The 15,708-nt window shown below is 46.8% G+C and overlaps 2 protein-coding genes across 9 annotated transcripts in view; one reads left to right on the top strand and one right to left on the bottom strand.

Moving 5' to 3' along the window:
• Positions 1-963: 963 nt before the first annotated feature.
• NTAN1 (N-terminal asparagine amidase) lies at positions 964-7,370 on the top strand. Of its 7 annotated transcripts, none has more exons than XM_065030416.1 (10): positions 964-1,144; positions 2,022-2,124; positions 2,208-2,273; positions 2,823-2,931; positions 3,915-3,988; positions 5,165-5,218; positions 5,725-5,778; positions 6,289-6,386; positions 6,753-6,866; positions 7,170-7,370. In XM_065030416.1, the coding sequence occupies exons 1-10, from the start codon at positions 1,064-1,066 to the stop codon at positions 7,194-7,196; spliced, it is 780 nt and encodes a 259-aa protein (XP_064886488.1). In that variant the 5' UTR covers positions 964-1,063; the 3' UTR covers positions 7,197-7,370. The 7 variants fall into 7 exon arrangements, with proteins under 7 accessions (XP_064886488.1, XP_064886483.1, XP_064886487.1 ...); XM_065030411.1 differs by having other exon boundaries at positions 7,057-7,370; XM_065030415.1 differs by having other exon boundaries at positions 7,032-7,370.
• A 254-nt stretch (positions 7,371-7,624) lies between these two features.
• PDXDC1 (pyridoxal dependent decarboxylase domain containing 1) overlaps positions 7,625-15,708 on the bottom strand; it is a 30,362-nt gene continuing 22,278 nt past the window's right edge. For both annotated transcript variants that reach the window (XM_065030396.1, XM_065030397.1), the window contains exons 17-23: positions 14,538-14,709; positions 13,830-13,948; positions 12,885-13,006; positions 11,713-11,805; positions 11,528-11,624; positions 10,272-10,376; positions 7,625-9,457 (exon numbers count right to left, since the gene is read on the bottom strand). In XM_065030396.1, the coding sequence (XP_064886468.1) occupies positions 9,195-9,457; positions 10,272-10,376; positions 11,528-11,624; positions 11,713-11,805; positions 12,885-13,006; positions 13,830-13,948; positions 14,538-14,709 (971 nt within the window). In that variant the 3' untranslated portion in view covers positions 7,625-9,194. The remainder of the gene's footprint in view (positions 9,458-10,271; positions 10,377-11,527; positions 11,625-11,712; positions 11,806-12,884; positions 13,007-13,829; positions 13,949-14,537; positions 14,710-15,708) is intronic.

The raw sequence follows: 15,708 nt of genomic DNA, 5'->3' as shown, positions 1-15,708 counted from the left end.
CAGCAAAAGTGAAGTTTCGGGGATAATACTGAAGAATGCAGCAGTGGATCTCGTTCATCATAGGGTAAACTGAGACTTGGGTTTTGTTTTCAATTGTAGTCCTCTTTACTGTCACTCCTGAGCAGTAACCCATAGGCTTCCATCTGCAGTACCTGCACTCTCTCCGGGCATGGAATAGAAACGTCCTGCCATGAGCGGCTGGGAGAACGGCCTGTGAGAGCTGCCTCTGCCTGTTCTGCCGCTGCTGGGTCTTCACAGAGCTTTCCACGCTCGAACACCAGTTGTGTGGTGCAGGAACTCAGTGAAGCGGAAAAAAGACGTTAAGTGATGCAAAGCACGACAGCGAAATACGTGCAGCCGTTGACGGTCAGTCCTGTTGTTGCACAGTTAAGTTGTGTGCTGCTGGGACTGGCTTAAAGCAAAGATCCCGTGCGGAAGTCCCGGTGTTCCGCGGCCCCCGCCAGCCCTGGTGCGCGGCTGTGCGCACGGACACGGGCTGGGCTCTGCTGGAGCCTGCCCTGTGGACGCTGCGGCTGCTTGGACCCGCAGTGTTGTCCTCTGAAGAAAGTACCTGCTGTGGCTGTTTCCTGTCCTGAGAGCTGGGCTCCTGGCTGTGTGCTGGCTGCGGGCAGCCCGGCCCGGCGTGTCGCTCCCGCGGGCTTGGACTCAGCTGCTGCTGCCGCGGTTCTCGTGTTCGGACGTGGGGAAGGGGGGAGAAAAACTCGTCTTTGGGGTGGCCTGAATATTTGTTTGTGGCTGCTGGGGGGGAGATGGTGGCGCGGGTTTGTGTGTAAACTCGCGGCTCTGTCATGGTTCCTTCCGGAACGACGTTTCATAACAATGTGCGGGTGTCTCACAGCTGCGGGAGGGGTCTGTGCTGCGTGACGCGTTGCGGTCGCTGGGCGGCGACGCGATCCTTCCAGCGCCTCTGCCCGCGCTCGGGCGGCGGCCGGGCCCCGCCCCGCCCCGTCCGCCCCGCCCCCTCCCAGCGGCCCGCGCGGCGCGGCCCGGCCCGGCCCGGGAGGACGCGGAGCCGCCGCCGCGGGCCCGGGCGCTGCCCGCGATGCCGCTGCTGGTGAACGGGGAGCTGATCGACCTGGCCCGGCCCACGAGAGACCTGAGCCGCGCCCACCCGCAGCTCGAGGTGAGGAGCGGCGGCGGGGCGCCCGCGGGAGGAGCCGCCTCGGCCGGGGCGCGGGGGGCGGAGCGGGGCGGCCCGGGCGGAGGGAGGCCGGCCCGGGGCGGGCAGCGCGGCTCCGCAGCGGCGCGTTCCCCGGCTGTGGCGGCGGCAAGACGCGGGTTGAGTGGGAAATCCGCGACCGGCGGCGGCCGGGCCGCCCTCCCGGGCTGCGGGAGCCCCCGGCCGGGTCCGTGCCGGGTGAAGTGCGGGCGAAAGCGACAGCGACAGCAGTCACTTTGGAAGGTCCTGGCGTCTCGGTGTGTCCGTGTAGCCCCGGGGGGGACGCTGCACCAGGAATTGCCGAGCTGGCTGGGAACGCGTTTCTTTGTGAAAACGGAGGTTTTCTTCTGCGGATGTGGTGGGCCTGTGGCGTGTTCCCGAGCCCGCGCTGGGGATGCGCTGCGGCCGGCGGGGCGGCGCGGCTCTGCCCTTCGCGGCCAGGGCGGCCAGAGATACCGTGAGAGGCACGGGATAGACGTGCTGGATCATGGCAGTAAAAGTCTGGAACTTTTAGACTTAAACAGACACCTGTCCTAACTAAACTTCCACGATCAGCCCTGGTATTGTCTAATATAACGTGTGCCGAGTCCTTCTGCCCTTTGTTGTACCTCTGTCATCTATAAAGGGGTTTGTCTGTTCATGGAATGGTGGGATTTAACAATTAACTGGATCAGGGGCAGGAAAGTGAAAAGTTCTCAAAGTTCGGAATATTCCATAACAGAGAATACGTGTGTTTCTTTCTGACCGGGCTCGCTTTGCTTTTCAGAACTGATGTTTCTGTCAAGTAACGGGTACACCTGAGAGTTCAGCCGCTGTAGTCTCTGTTATCGTTTGTCTTTAGGAAAAGGCAAAACTTCTGAGGAGTCAGCCTGCTCGCGTCGTGGAGCCCAAAGGTCTCCTCTACGTCCAGCAGCGGGAATTCGCAGTGACCACCCCTGGGGATGGTAGGTGGGAGCAGGATGTTCGTTCTCCCGGAGCGATGATTTTCGGAGCGCAGCCCTTACGGCGTTTCTCTCCTTCGAAACAGGTTCTGTTTCCATTCTCGGATCAGATGACGCGACTACCTGCCACATAGTTGTGCTCCGACACACAGGTATCATTAGAGGGCATTCAGAACAAAACCTGCACCCCAAAAATAATCACTCGGTGATGCTGCATTCATAAAATAAACTGCAATTATGTTTATATTAACTTGAATTGCAAGAAGTCAGGTATTGTATTAACTGAGCGACTTACTCAAAGAGTCGGGGTGTTCAGTGTTGGAGATTCATGTTCTGGCTGGCCGGTGGCAGATCCCAAACGCGATCTGCTCCCGTGGCCGTGCTCGGCAGCTCGGGCCTGCGGGGCCTGGCGTTACAACAATGACAGCGGGAGACTTTATAGAGGGATCCTTGCTTGCGTGCCTGGATTTCAGACGCCAGAGATGTTGCCTGGTCTTGGGTAAGAGGGCACTTGCACCCTTTGCGTGATTTTGGTGATCTGATCACGCGGCACATGACAAGGCTATCGCCTCCTTTGGTCAGCCCGCACCTCCTGCTGGAGGGCTGAGAAGGGGCTGGGTGCAGCTCCTGCTCGGCTGCGGTAGCGTAGACTGTTATTTTAATAACGGCAGCGTAACAGCCTCTAACAACGTCTTCCTCAGGCAGCGGAGCCACGTGCTTGACGCACTGTGACGGGTCGGACACGGAGGCCGAGGTGTCGCTCATCATGGGCGCGGTGAAGTCTTTCTCTGACCCCACGGGACGCGGAAGGTCAGCTCTGCGCCGCTTCTCGGGTGCCGTTTGCACAGAGGGTGTTGCAAATGTTAAGGTTGGGGAATTCTTATGTGATTATATGGGGCTCAGAGAAGGCGATTGTGCAAGAAATACCTCTTGATCAGGAACCACACGTAAAGTTAGAATGATTTCCTTGATTATGATTTTGAGGGCATTTTTAACAGTGGCTTAAAACAGAGTTCTGCTCTGAGTAGTGTCTCTGTAAAACTGCCATCCTAAAGTGTTATGTTTACAGTTTTCCATTTAAATTCTGTTTCGGATGTGAAGAATCTTCCAAACAACTTGGTTTTGATTGCTCTTGTAAATTCCTCTTGGGACCTGAGAATCTGTCTGGGATTTTAGGAAGTCCTGAATTAAATAGAAATGAAAACAAAACCAAACAACATCAACAAACAAACACCAAACAAGCAAACACAGAGGAGAGGGGTGGGAGAGCGGGGGAAAATGCTCTGAAACGGGACTTAGCGAACAGCGTCTTCCTGGATGTGGAGGTTTTTGCCCTTTGACAAACCAGAGTTTGATAAGAACTCACTGAGCTTAGAAGATCTGGTTTCTAAAAGCACATGATTTGTCAGGGCTTGTCCTTACATAGACACTTTTCAGAGAAGAACCTCACGTATGACCCAGAGGAGTCGTGAGGTGACAGGAGCAAAAGTCTTTATGTTTAATTAACCCTTTATTGGGAACTGGAAGGTGGTTACTTAGTCCAGTCCACAGCCGAGGCGCTGACCCTCGCTGCTCCTCCCGGGTCAGACAGAACTGCATGCGCGGGCCCCTCCTCCCTTTTACACCTGTGCCGTTTCCTGGGTGACCCCTGAGCCGTTCGGAAGGGAATGACCATCAACACGTGAGGCTTCTCCACTGCTCGCTTTGCAGTCTGGGCTGGGGGTTGTGTTGTGAAGCTGTTGACTTTGGGATGTCGTTTTAACCGCTGTTTCCTGTTATTCCATCTCTGTCAGGCTGGAAGTGCACCTAGTTGGAGGTTTCAATGATGATAGGCAGTTATCACAAAAACTTACTAATCAGCTTCTTAGTAAGTTCGCATTTTTTCCACTCTCATGTCCGACAAAAAGTTCTGCCGGGCTGTGGGTACTTCGGGTACTTTGTTTGTTTGTGACCTGAGCCCCGGCTTCTCTGGGCGGGAAATGTGGATTCCTGTTGCAGGGTGTTGACCTGAGAACCTGAGCTGGAGGGGGGTCGGGCTCCTGGGGCGGCGGCCGCTGTGGGATGGGGGCGCTGAGCTGGGCGTGTCTTCCCGCTTTACGCTCCAGCGGGTAGAACTGGAGCTCAGCTCAGCCAGGCTTGGTTCTTGGCTCTGCTGCTGAAATGCTACGTGGTTTGGGTCCAGCGTTGTCCCTGTCTACGTCTATAGATGTGGGTGACTTCATTAGTTACTATTAATTTTGTAGGTTAAATTTAATTAGCATTGGGAATTGTCTGATGGAAGACGTGACGTCTGTTTATAAAAAATGTATAGTCTGAGAAGTGACTGTGGTGCTTTGTGAAGATATTTGGAACATGAAGCACCTGCTCAGCCCCGTCCGTGCTGTGGCTCGCGCTCAGCGCCATGGGCTGCGGGGCACGGGGAGGGGACGAACCAAAGGGAACCGGCAGCGGTCCTGGGACGGTCCCTTGTGGCCGTTGCACCCGGCGATTCCTGCGTTACAGGTGCTGTGGGAGCTCTGTACAGAATGAAGTATTTTGGTTAACTCGTTTTATTCAACCTTCTGATCTTCATGCATCGGATTACAATTTGAAACAATAACACTGTAGTACTATTAGAATTTCAAATTTCAAAACACTGTAGTACTATTAGAATGTTTTTTAGCTGGTCTGTGGGATGGTGAAAAGCATGATTAAAACACAGCTAATGAAAGACTGGAATTGCTTACTATGTATGTAATATTTTAGGAAAAGGAATGTAAATATAAGGTCTTAAATGTGCAGTGAACTAAAGCAGAGCTGCTGTGATGCCAGAGCTAAACCAGTGTCTGTATAAGAAGTGGCACAGCACTCTTAGTGTATTTTTTGCTGTTACAAGCGCTACTCGCTGTAAGTCTTCGTCACATTTAATAGCGCGGGTGTTAACTTCATACAAGCGGCTCTGCCTGTTGCTGTTTGCCCGGGGGGGTGCAGCTGCCCGCCCGCAGTGCCCAGCCTGCGCGTGCCGCCCGCCCGGTCTCACGCTGCCGCTGTCCTTGTGCTGCAGGAGCCTTCCATCTCCAGCCCGATGAGCTTCATCTAGTGACTTTCTGCGTGACAGGTAAGAAAACGTTTCCGGAGGTTTTGAAGTATCCTGGCTAAATGCCAAGTGGAGGTAGGTTTTTTTTCCCCACACATGGCTCTTCTATCTGCCCTGTAAGAAAGAACAGAGTCCCCCGTAACGAGCTGTGATGGTTTATTGCCGGCAGCGTGTGTGGTAATTTCCTTTTCCTTCTATTACATCCGGGTTGTATTTCCATCATTCTTGCGCTTCAGCGCTGCTGGTGACTTTCACATCTTTGAAACTTGGCATCATCATCGTTTTGCTTTGTGTTTTCCCCGCACGTTGCTGATGGGGAAGCGGAGCGGCACGAGGCTGGAGGCGGCCGTGCTGGCGGAGATCGTTCTGCTCCAGGCCCCAGCGCGGTGCTGTCGGCCTGTCCTGTCTTTTTTTCTGTCCTTACGCAACATCCACCCTGTTCTTCCCCGCTAACATGCAACTAAATGAATGCTGCAACTAAAGGAATCAAAAATTCTACACGTTTGACTTTTTTTTTTTTCTTACAGAACTAAATGACAGAGAAGAAAAGGATATTCACTTTCCGATAATTTATGGAATAGGTGAGTTAAATCAGAATTCACTTAGGTTCCTGTAATCGTTTGGGTTTTGAGATTTTTTCGGTAAAGGGGCTGCTGTTGATGCCGGGGCGGGGCCCGGCCTCCACGGTCAGTGCTGCTGCTGCAGGTGGAGGGAGGAAGACGTTTCCCCGGTGCCGCGCCTGGGGAGCTGCGCACAGGGACGCGCCACGAACAAACACAAGCGTTTGGTTCACTGGACTTTGGCCCGTATCAAGCTCCTGCACTTACCTTTGGGGTTAGAATTCAACCTTTTCGTTGTGCATTTTGTATTTTTTCTAATTGGTTGAACTCTGAAAATGTTCTGGAATATTGCAATTCTGCCAAAGCAACATCAAAATAAATAGAAATATGCTGTCCAGGCTGGAGAGAAATACAAGAAGAGTATTTGGTGTGGCCTAAAGTTCCTGCAATACAGTCATGTTGGGGATGTGATCATTTCGAGTGTCTTGTAAGAATCCCTTGTTTGCGTATTTAAATTCTGTTTTCCCCCAGCTGTGAACGTTAAAACAGCAGAGATTTTCCCTGCGACCTTCCCAGAAAAGGGGCCAGATGAGGATTTGCGTTCAGCCCGTGTTTTAACAGGAGCAACAGTGAGTAAAAACAATGGCAAGAAAGGGTATTTTTGCTGGAAGGGGAGACCAGTTAGGCGTACAATGTCACGAGTTTGAGGAGAGCAATACTTTGGTAACGCTCTGTCGGTAACAAACCCCATGAGGAAGATGGAGGAGCGGAGGGGAAGGAGCGGGTGGAGATGAAACCCGCTGAGCTCCTGGGGTTGGGGGTCGGCCTGGTCCTTCCCAGGACGGGACCAGCAGCACAGCTTCTGTAAAGACATCCAGGTCACGGGCGTAATCCCTGCGGTTCTGGGTTTGTTACAGTTCAAAGTCCCATTTGTCAGCTGTCTCCTTCCCCCGCGTGCACCCTGTCTAACGCATACGGCCCCACTGTCCTTGCAGCTGACTAACGTTTATGATGCAAAGACAGAAGAGCTGCACATTGGGCCATATTTCTGGAGGCCTTTCCCATATGTGGATTTTTGGCTGGAACAAGACGATAAACAGATTTTACAGGTACCTGAAACTCTTTTTTTTCCTCATTTAGCTGAGCAGAGGGGTGGGTGGGGGCTGATGGGCTGTCAAAACTTTCCACAGTGCAGCGGCTGGGGTGGGTGAGAGGGAAATAAGATTATTAAAAGGCAGAATAATTGAGAACTTTGTATTCTGAATGTCAAGCAGCTCTTGCCCCTGTCTTGTTTTTCAGAATCTTTCCACATCACCCCTGGCTGAGCCACCCCACTTTGTTTCCCACATTAGATCTACATTAACATTTTTAAAAGAACATCCATTTCCATCTCGCTCCCTATTTCCTGACAGGAAACCTCGTATCTACAAAAAAAATGAAGAAGGGTTGTGGGAACAGGTTTGTTCCGACAAGATGTAACCTGGAACCAAACACCACAAACGGCTTTAGGGAAGTCTAGGCTTGCGAGAAGAGCAATTTGTTGCAAAAAGGCGTATTGCTGGTCACAAACAATACTGTTCCTGTGCTTTTCAAAATAAAGTATTTTGACAGAAGTAACTTGCTTTTTCTGCATTGCTTATGTAGGAATTGCTGCTACTTTAAAGCAAGAATGTGGCTTTATGTTCTGTTGTTGCAGTGCAGTGATGAGTGCAGATACAGAGGCTCCCAGGAAGGGCACTGATCACATTGACTATTTAAAATACTTTAGGAAACGATTTTCCACACAAAGTGAAAGACAGTTGCCTACACTTAACGCGTACTAACAGCTAGGGAATTATCCTTCAGCAATTAATTAATTCAAGAGTAATAATTTGAAGAATCTTTATTGAAACATTCAGAAAGTATCTAAAGAACAAAACTCATTCCAACAAAACTACTGGTTTAACACTTCCAAATATAAAAACATTAAAAATTAATCTTTGCGGAGATAGCTTTATCCCAAACAAATTACTCTTATTAACATACTTCATTGCACCAAAGAACCCAAGAAGGAAGACTAGTCAACGCAGTTGTTTTTGCACTTCAGAAGCATTGCACTGGTTTCCCTCAGTCACATCCCCGCCACACAGGCTCCAGCAGCTGGAAGTCAAATCGGGTGCCGGTACAACTCCAACCCCCGTTGGTCAGTCCTACTACCACTACAACCCATCTTACAGCTCACCTTTTGGGGGCAGAAAAAACCCCAAGCAAAACGCACATGAAGCAAACTGCAATACTTGGATCCGGTTCTACAGGGATGGGGTGGTTTTCCCCCAAAAATCGTGTATCTTTGGGAAAGGAAACTTTTCCAAAGAGCTCCTTTACACAAGAGGCTCTGAAAATCCGCAGCAAGATAATTTTGGGGGTAGGGGGACACTTCTCCACCTTAGAGGTTGATTTACCCAAAGCTTTGCTTGTGCCTTTAGTCATTGTAGGCATTAAGAAGTTGTGCTGTAGTGTAGATAACCCATATAATTTCTCTCAATCTGTGCAATTCCTGCCACAGGTAAGTTACTGTTATTAAAAAAAAAAAAAAAGGCATTGAAACCATCATAAATGTACTGGTTTTCCAAGCTTTACTACAACTAGCTTTAAAAATACACAACGTAAAGAACTCTGGTCACATGACAAGTGTGATCTGGTTTGTAACTGGTGTGCAAAGGAAAAGGGGCGCTGGCCACGAGCTGCAGCGACAAAAGCACGCGGCCATTCCGGCATGCACGGGCACTAGATCCTCCGCAAAGGCTTTAAACAAACAACGCATCACTAACTCATGCCCTGCCGTCCCTGGGGCCTGCGCGGGGTCCCGCCACGCAGCAGCAGGGAAAACTGGCAGGTGGCAGCAAGCTGCTCAGGGACACGGGTGCACCGGGCAGTCACTGCTCACAGCCGCCAGGTGACCCTCCTGGGGGAAACAAGCAGCGAAATGGAGCGAAACGCCTGCAGGAGCTGCTGAACTGGATTTTAAATCTTCAAAAAGGTAAACAATTGGCAGTTGATTATTTTTTAAGTGTATTAACATAAAATTAGTTCATTTAACAATTATTTGATGCACCTGTGTTCTCAGGTTTGGCTGATTGATTCATTAGCAACTACACTCATGCTTAGGAAGAACTGCCAACAGCTTTTTACAAACGGTTATGAGCAGTTGATGAACTTCACTAGTACTTTGGTGACACGGACATGTAGAGGATTAAAGCAACTGTAACAAGTGTAGGATAAGACAAATCTCTGTCCCATGGGGGGAATTTGTGTCTGTGCAAAATCCCAGTTACTCAGTTACAGTAGTTATTACTGTACTGGCGTGTGGCACTGGTCACGTTTTATATGCGTCATTAACGCCTGGGCTCCCGGGGCTCAGGCCTCCTCCGCAGAGTCTGAAACCCACCCTCAGGCTTTTATCTCTGACTTTCTTGTTCCTCTACCTTTGTGGAGCTGTTTGGCGATTTGTCACTCGGAACGTCCTCAGTGTCTTTAGCTGTCGCCCGTGCCACCTCCTCCTGCTCCTCTGCTGTTTCAGTCTCTGGAGGTCCTCGCTCCTGGCCAGGGGACAGAGTCGGGGGCCTCTGATCCATCCTCTCCAGGTCATCACAGTGACTGACTGAGCTCGTCTCGCTGAATCCATCAGAACTTCTCAGAGACCTTTTAAAAATTTTCTGGCCTGTAAAGCGTTTGAAGAATGTGGTACCAATGAAGGCAGCAAATACAAAATGCTGTATGAGCAACTTCAGTTTCAAAGAAAATATCTGAATTTTATAACTGCAAAGAAATAGATTCAATTTCGGTGCTGGCTTGTACCTGAAACACAGGCACGTACTTAAAGCTATGTACGCAAGGCACCAGCGCTCACGGCATTCTGTGCGAACAGAAACTGCTGAAACGCAGCTGAACACCAAGCTGCCCACGCACCCAGCGAGGTCATTCGCGGATAAAAACTTGTACTGAAAATTGCGAGCTGGAAGCCAAACAGCTCAATTGGTGAGTTCGAACTATGTCTTCCTGACAGGCAAATCGGCATTAATTGCTGTGATAATGCAACTACAAAGAAAGTGCCACAGATTTACTAGATCTTCACCTGAGAATGACTTTGCCCACAAAATATTGGGTAGCGACAGAAATGCAGTGGCTAAAATACACAATGCTTTTATTTCAAATAAAACTTTTGGCTTGTTAGGTGCTGATTTTCAAAACTCAATAACCTCATAATATTCTAGAGACAGATTCCAGACTGCATAGGCAGTTAATGGGGTAACAGCTCCCTGCAGGAAGATTTCCTTCCCAGGAGGAGAAAACAAACAGGGCTGGTGTTCTGTGCCATGTTTAAATTCAGGTTTTTAAGGCAGACTTGAGGCATTAGACGATGAGCTCTAGTTCCAGGTATTATGAAAGATGGAAAATAATGCTGGGTTTGTGTCATGCAACTCAGATGGCAGGAGGTTTTAGCAAATTTCAGAAATGAAGATGTAGGAACTTACCAGGAAGTCTTTGCTTTGCAAGGCTAGAAGTAGGAGTTGGTGGCGGAGTAGTGCCTGTTCCTTGGGCCTTGGATGCGTACGTAGATTCTGTGGATTCTAGAGAGCCTGCGTGTTAAGCAAAAACTATTAAGTTGAATACAGCACAAACTAGACAAGGTTTTTGTCCATCTGTGTTTATAAGGTGTGCAATCTTATTTTTACTGCACATTTCTGAAACTGCACGTGCTGGGCTGAGTTGAAACTGCAACTGGTGGTTCCCAAGTGCTGGGGCTCCAAGTGCTGAGCCTTACAAAGATGAGAAAGGTTTCCCCACACACTCTGCAATGCTGCTACACCCCCGACATTCCTTTTCTCTTCTCCTCCCAGCTGCTGAGCGGTGCAGGTGGAAGGGGTGTGGGGCTGCAAGGGGAAACCTGGGTTCTCTGACCTAAGAACCTCCCTGTTGGCACGTGAGGAATCAGAAAGGCCCAACTACAGCAGAAATCCTCCCTCGCTGCTGACAGCCAGCCAGCCAGGCGCTTGTTCTAGCAATATTCTAAGGATATTACAGTGAAAAATTCTAATTTCAGAAAGTATGATATCAGTACATCAGTCTTAATGAAGTAAAAGCTATAGACAGGTCTTTTCACATCACCAGACATGAATTACAATAAAGAGTAAAAGCTGAGTCTTCTACATTGTAATATTTCATTTATTAGTGTCTCCCTCAAGGCCACGTTGATACCAGTCCTCAGCTTGTCCCGTCAGACATGACACCGCCCAGCACGCAAACCAGAACGTCAGCAACACGGCAGCAGCCAGACGGTCTGAAACCAGGACAGGCAGTGACATCGAGCTCCCGCAGGGCAGACACCCCAGAACGGCTCTGCAAGCACACGCCAGAGGATTCACCTGCCAAGACCTGAGCTACCCCGCTAGCTTATGTATCTACAGACACAGCGTAAACACCAACCTGTTGCAGCATACGTAGCCAAAAGTCACATAAATTATTCCTCTATTAATAAATGCCAATGTCTAATGTAGTTCTTTATTTAATGTGACTCAACGTACAAGAACAAAGTGTAAATGTACAAGTGAGGTTAGAAGATTGTCTTACGGAATGTAACAGAAACAGTGAAATGCATGTTGTACAGCCTGAGGCTGGATTATGTCACTCACGATCAAATCAGTACAAGAAAGTGTGTTGAAATTTTAGTTTAAAATTGGAAACAGTTCTAACGACAGCATTACATGGCTGCAGGTGCCCCAAGTCCTACCTGCTGTTAAATTAAATGTTCTTCCCTTTGGTGAGGCTTGGAATGGAGAAAACCAGTTCAGCACAGAGCCCACCACAGGTATCTGTCGCAGCAGCCCCTGCGGAGCACAGAGCGAGCGGTGAGCAGCCAGCCCACGCGCGGCAAGTTATCTCAGGTTTCCCAGGTAACTTGGGTGTATGGCTTACCTCTTCCAGAAGTCGTTCTTCATTTGCTTTCTGGAGCTGAAGTTGTGCTTCCTGTATCCCTTTTCTAACAACTTCAGTCATGTTTTCCAACAACTAATAAAAACCAGAAATTATTATATAGATATTATTTGGACTTGAAATTGTATTTTTAATTCAGGTTTTGGGGATGTAAACACTGTAATCAGATATTTTTCTAATTTAAGACTGTATTTGGCAATCACTATTTTGTTATGACTGTAAATTAAAGAATGTACAGGCTGACTGCAAGATTTTTAAAAGATATACCCAGAGGACAGAATGTCATGTTTTTCTTTTACTTAGAAATGAACTTGTGACCCAAATTCTTCAAAGATCTGCTCGGCACAGAAGTGTTTGTCAGATGCTGAATCTGACTGGCAAGAATGTTTAGGTTTATAGAGTCCATTTTGCTTTCTAGAAGTACCCAGGACTTCAACCAGTCAGGCAAACAAGCCATCTGACCCTCAAAGCAGCACAGGGGCTTCAGGAGTGGCCAGAAAGTCTCCAGAAAACACTGCTAGAAGTATTTAATTGCCAAACCCAACATATTCCCATTGGCAGGAATAGAATTTCTGACATCCTCTTTTTTTTCAGGTGAGGAAATGAAATGCCCAACACCAGAGCAATGAAAGGACAGATTTTCCTTTGTAATACTGGTCATTTAGGGATTCTACTTCAAAGAATATTTGAAGAACTCTAATCAGGTAAATCCTTTAACAAAAAGGAATTAATCATCAGCTTTATTACTTCAACAGAAAATTAATAATTTCATAATTTCCATTTTTAAGCCTTTTTTTTTCTTTTACATTTTAGGGTACGGTGTAAACAATCTCAATCCCAGCTGGCAATCAGCCCCCACCTTCCCCTTTATTTAGTTCTGACATCTTAAATTTTAGTGATAAAACGAGCCTGTTTCAGTACTACTAAAGTTTTTCATTAGAACTAATGAACACAGGACCATGAACATGAATCATGACACCCTCAGAATATCATAATCCTCTAACAGAAGTTCTCTTTACGTGGACACAGATTATTATTTCCACAGTTATTAAGAGTGTTTATTGCGGGCAAATACAGTTTACTTTCACAAAGAACAAAACCTGTGGAAGGGAAAATAAAGAGGTGCTGGAATACTCTGATTTATTAATACGTACTCTGGAATTTTCTTCAATTTCTCTGCCTGTTGCTGCGATAGTTTCAACTAATTCGGACACGTCCAGGTCCTCGGTCACCATGCCAATATAAACGCAGTTCTTCTGCCCGCCAAATTCAGGACCTGTGAGCACAGGGAGAATCAAGTCTTTGTCACATACAAAACCACATTCTTGCCATAGATACCACATGCATGCTTGTGAATTGGGAAATCTTAATACCACCCCCCCCCCCTTCAGTAATTAAGTGGAATATCCACACAGGTATAAATTACGCAGGCTGAAAAAAAAGCTCAGCCCTGTGGGTTTTCAGAAAGAGAAGAGAAAACAATATCTAAACAAGAAAAACATTGGCTATTTTATAGAGAAAATGAGTTGTAAAATAAGTATCAGGGTTGAATATGCCTCAAACTCGTTACTTTCTGTGATTTACCCATTACTTGGTTTCACTAGGGCACTGTATTTTTGAAAGCTAGGTCAGAGTTCTGAGAAAGCAAATTAACATTGTATCAGCTATAACGTGGCACTATGTAAGTGTGAAAGTGCTGCTAATTATCACAAGAGTCACATGAGGCTTTCAATGCACCCCCAAAAAGCAGTGAACTGGCCAGGGGCTTTCAGTGAGATCTGCTTTTCACTAACAAGGCGGCTCAGGTTACACACACGAAACTGCTGCTTTTGTCTGTTCTGACACAGAAACACGTTTGGGTCTCGTCGCTCAGTTTTCTCAAGTATTCCCGAGAACTGTTCTCTTTGCTCACCCCGCACAACGTTTATGAGCTCAGACGGGTGAGGAGAAAACACAGTTACAGATGTTTCTGCAATAACCATGTACGCAGCAGTGTAATTCTGCATTGTAACAACGTATGACCAAATGACCTGAACCACTCTAATACAGCCAGTGACGTGACTCAGCTCCAACAGAAGTTCTTTAGATAGTGCAATTACCCAAAGAAAAGGTGAGATCCGACTCCAACTCATTTAACTTTTTCAGAAGTTCTGTATTGATTTTTTCTAGTTCCTTTTCTTGTTTGTCATCGTTCTTCCCATCACTGTGATAGTTGTATCTTCAAACCAAACCAGAAGATAGTGATTTTGCTTCACAGTACATACAAAAATACATACACATTTAGCAGATTTCTACAAATTTCGGTATTTTACAAATCAAAAACCTCAAAACAAGATCAACAAGTTTACTGCCACTTATCATTGGAGATTTGGGGGTGGGAAGAGGTTGCTGCTGCAGCCTTAACTGAACACAACAGATTCGTAGATAATATATTGGTTATACTTCAGATGCTTTGACTGTACAGAATCCTTCCTAGAAGCCTCTATCAAAGGATCAGAACATACACTTGGAGGGTTTTATTCAGTATATTTTTGAATCTCACAATAGATAAAAATCTAAGCTGCCTCCAATATTAGAACTGATGCCCTAATTTTGCTAAAACAGCTCCTCAGCTTTTCTTAAATAAAATAAAAATCTCAAAGTAAGCAACATGAAGAAGGTAATTTTTAAAGAGCCCTCAAAAGCTTCAACTGGGCACCAAGCCAGCAAACAATACACGCAAATCACCACTAAAGAGATCACGTATTCATTTCTGTTAATGCACAGTCTATCCAAATACATAATGAAGAAAATATTGAAAAACTTACCTTACAACACCTAATCCTGGCCAGCTGAGATCTTCAATATACAACAGGCCAACAGTTCTTCTAACTTCTTGCTCAAATTCCTCTCTCAGTTGCAGCGTACTTGTCAACACCGGTATCTTCATTTTTAAGCAGTCTACTAACTGATCAACATCTTGTATTTCAGTTCCTAGAACTAAAGAGCTGATGTGTTAGTGTGTAATAGAAGTGAACAGACACACACAGATGTCTGAATTAAGTGATCAGTAAAGAAGCTGGTCTGTAAGTCAACCATAATTTACAGATAGTATTGAAATATCTTGATCTATATAGCAGTGTTTTTTTCTGCAGTTATATATCCACTGATACATCAAAATGGAGATAGCTAAGGATTTCATAAAAATAAGCTAATCAAAAGGATTTTCTGATGTTGCAGACTAATCAGGACAATGCCCTTTTCCATTACATCACAGAAATTCCTCTTCCTGTAGCCAAACAGATAATGATTTAGGGTTTTTTTGTTTGTTTGTTTTAAACCAGCACGGAACCTAACAATCAACCAACCACAACAGCATCGTCAAGTGATTTACTCAAAAATGTACATTTCTGTGTGCAGGAGGATTCTCTCATGCCACGCACCACCCCGAGCTGCGCCAAGTGCTCTATGCATCCGCTGAGTCTAAACGAAGTATGTACATGGTGCGGGCTTAAATATGAAATTTAAGACACTTTCCAAAATACAGATTCTTATTCCCCCCATCAGTAATTATAGAAAAAACCTACAGGTTTAGTAAACAGTTGTTCTAATTACGTAGCTATATTGTGGACACAAGGACCATCTCAGTGTTGAAACACCTGTGTAGAAAGGTCAAGCATCTTGTGTTAAGCAGCTGAGATAAAGGAAGGGAGGGATGGTTTACCCTTCCTATTTTATAACTCTCAGAAACAAAGATCTTTTTGCCTTGCTCATCCTACTGAATTTAAAAAATAATGAGTAAAAGTCTTTCTCTGCAGAGGCAGGGAGGCAATGTCACCCACGGCAGCTGAGGTACCTCTAATGCACCCACTGCCAAGGCACAGAACGGTGAAGCCAAGAGAGTTTTGTTTATAAAAAAAATCCTCACCATATGAGAATATACTGGAGAGTTTCTTGATTCTATCTGCGTTTACACCAGGAGATTGTTGTACAATTGTA

Source organism: Columba livia, chromosome 15 (assembly GCF_036013475.1).
Source record: "Columba livia isolate bColLiv1 breed racing homer chromosome 15, bColLiv1.pat.W.v2, whole genome shotgun sequence".
Classification (NCBI taxonomy): domain Eukaryota; kingdom Metazoa; phylum Chordata; class Aves; order Columbiformes; family Columbidae; genus Columba; species Columba livia.
Note: the sequence above shows the minus strand (reverse complement) of the source record. Positions and strands in the feature narration are given on the sequence as shown.

Coding starts and splice junctions, on each gene's coding strand:
- NTAN1 (XM_065030410.1), top strand. CDS start 1,064: ATGCCGCTGCTGGTGAACGGGGAGCTGATCGACCTGGCCCGGCCCACG. Junction 2,274..2,822: donor AGTTGTGCTCCGACACACAG/GTATCATTAGAG, acceptor CGTCTTCCTCAG/GCAGCGGAGCCACGTGCTTG. Junction 5,779..6,288: donor TCCGATAATTTATGGAATAG/GTGAGTTAAATC, acceptor GTTTTCCCCCAG/CTGTGAACGTTAAAACAGCA.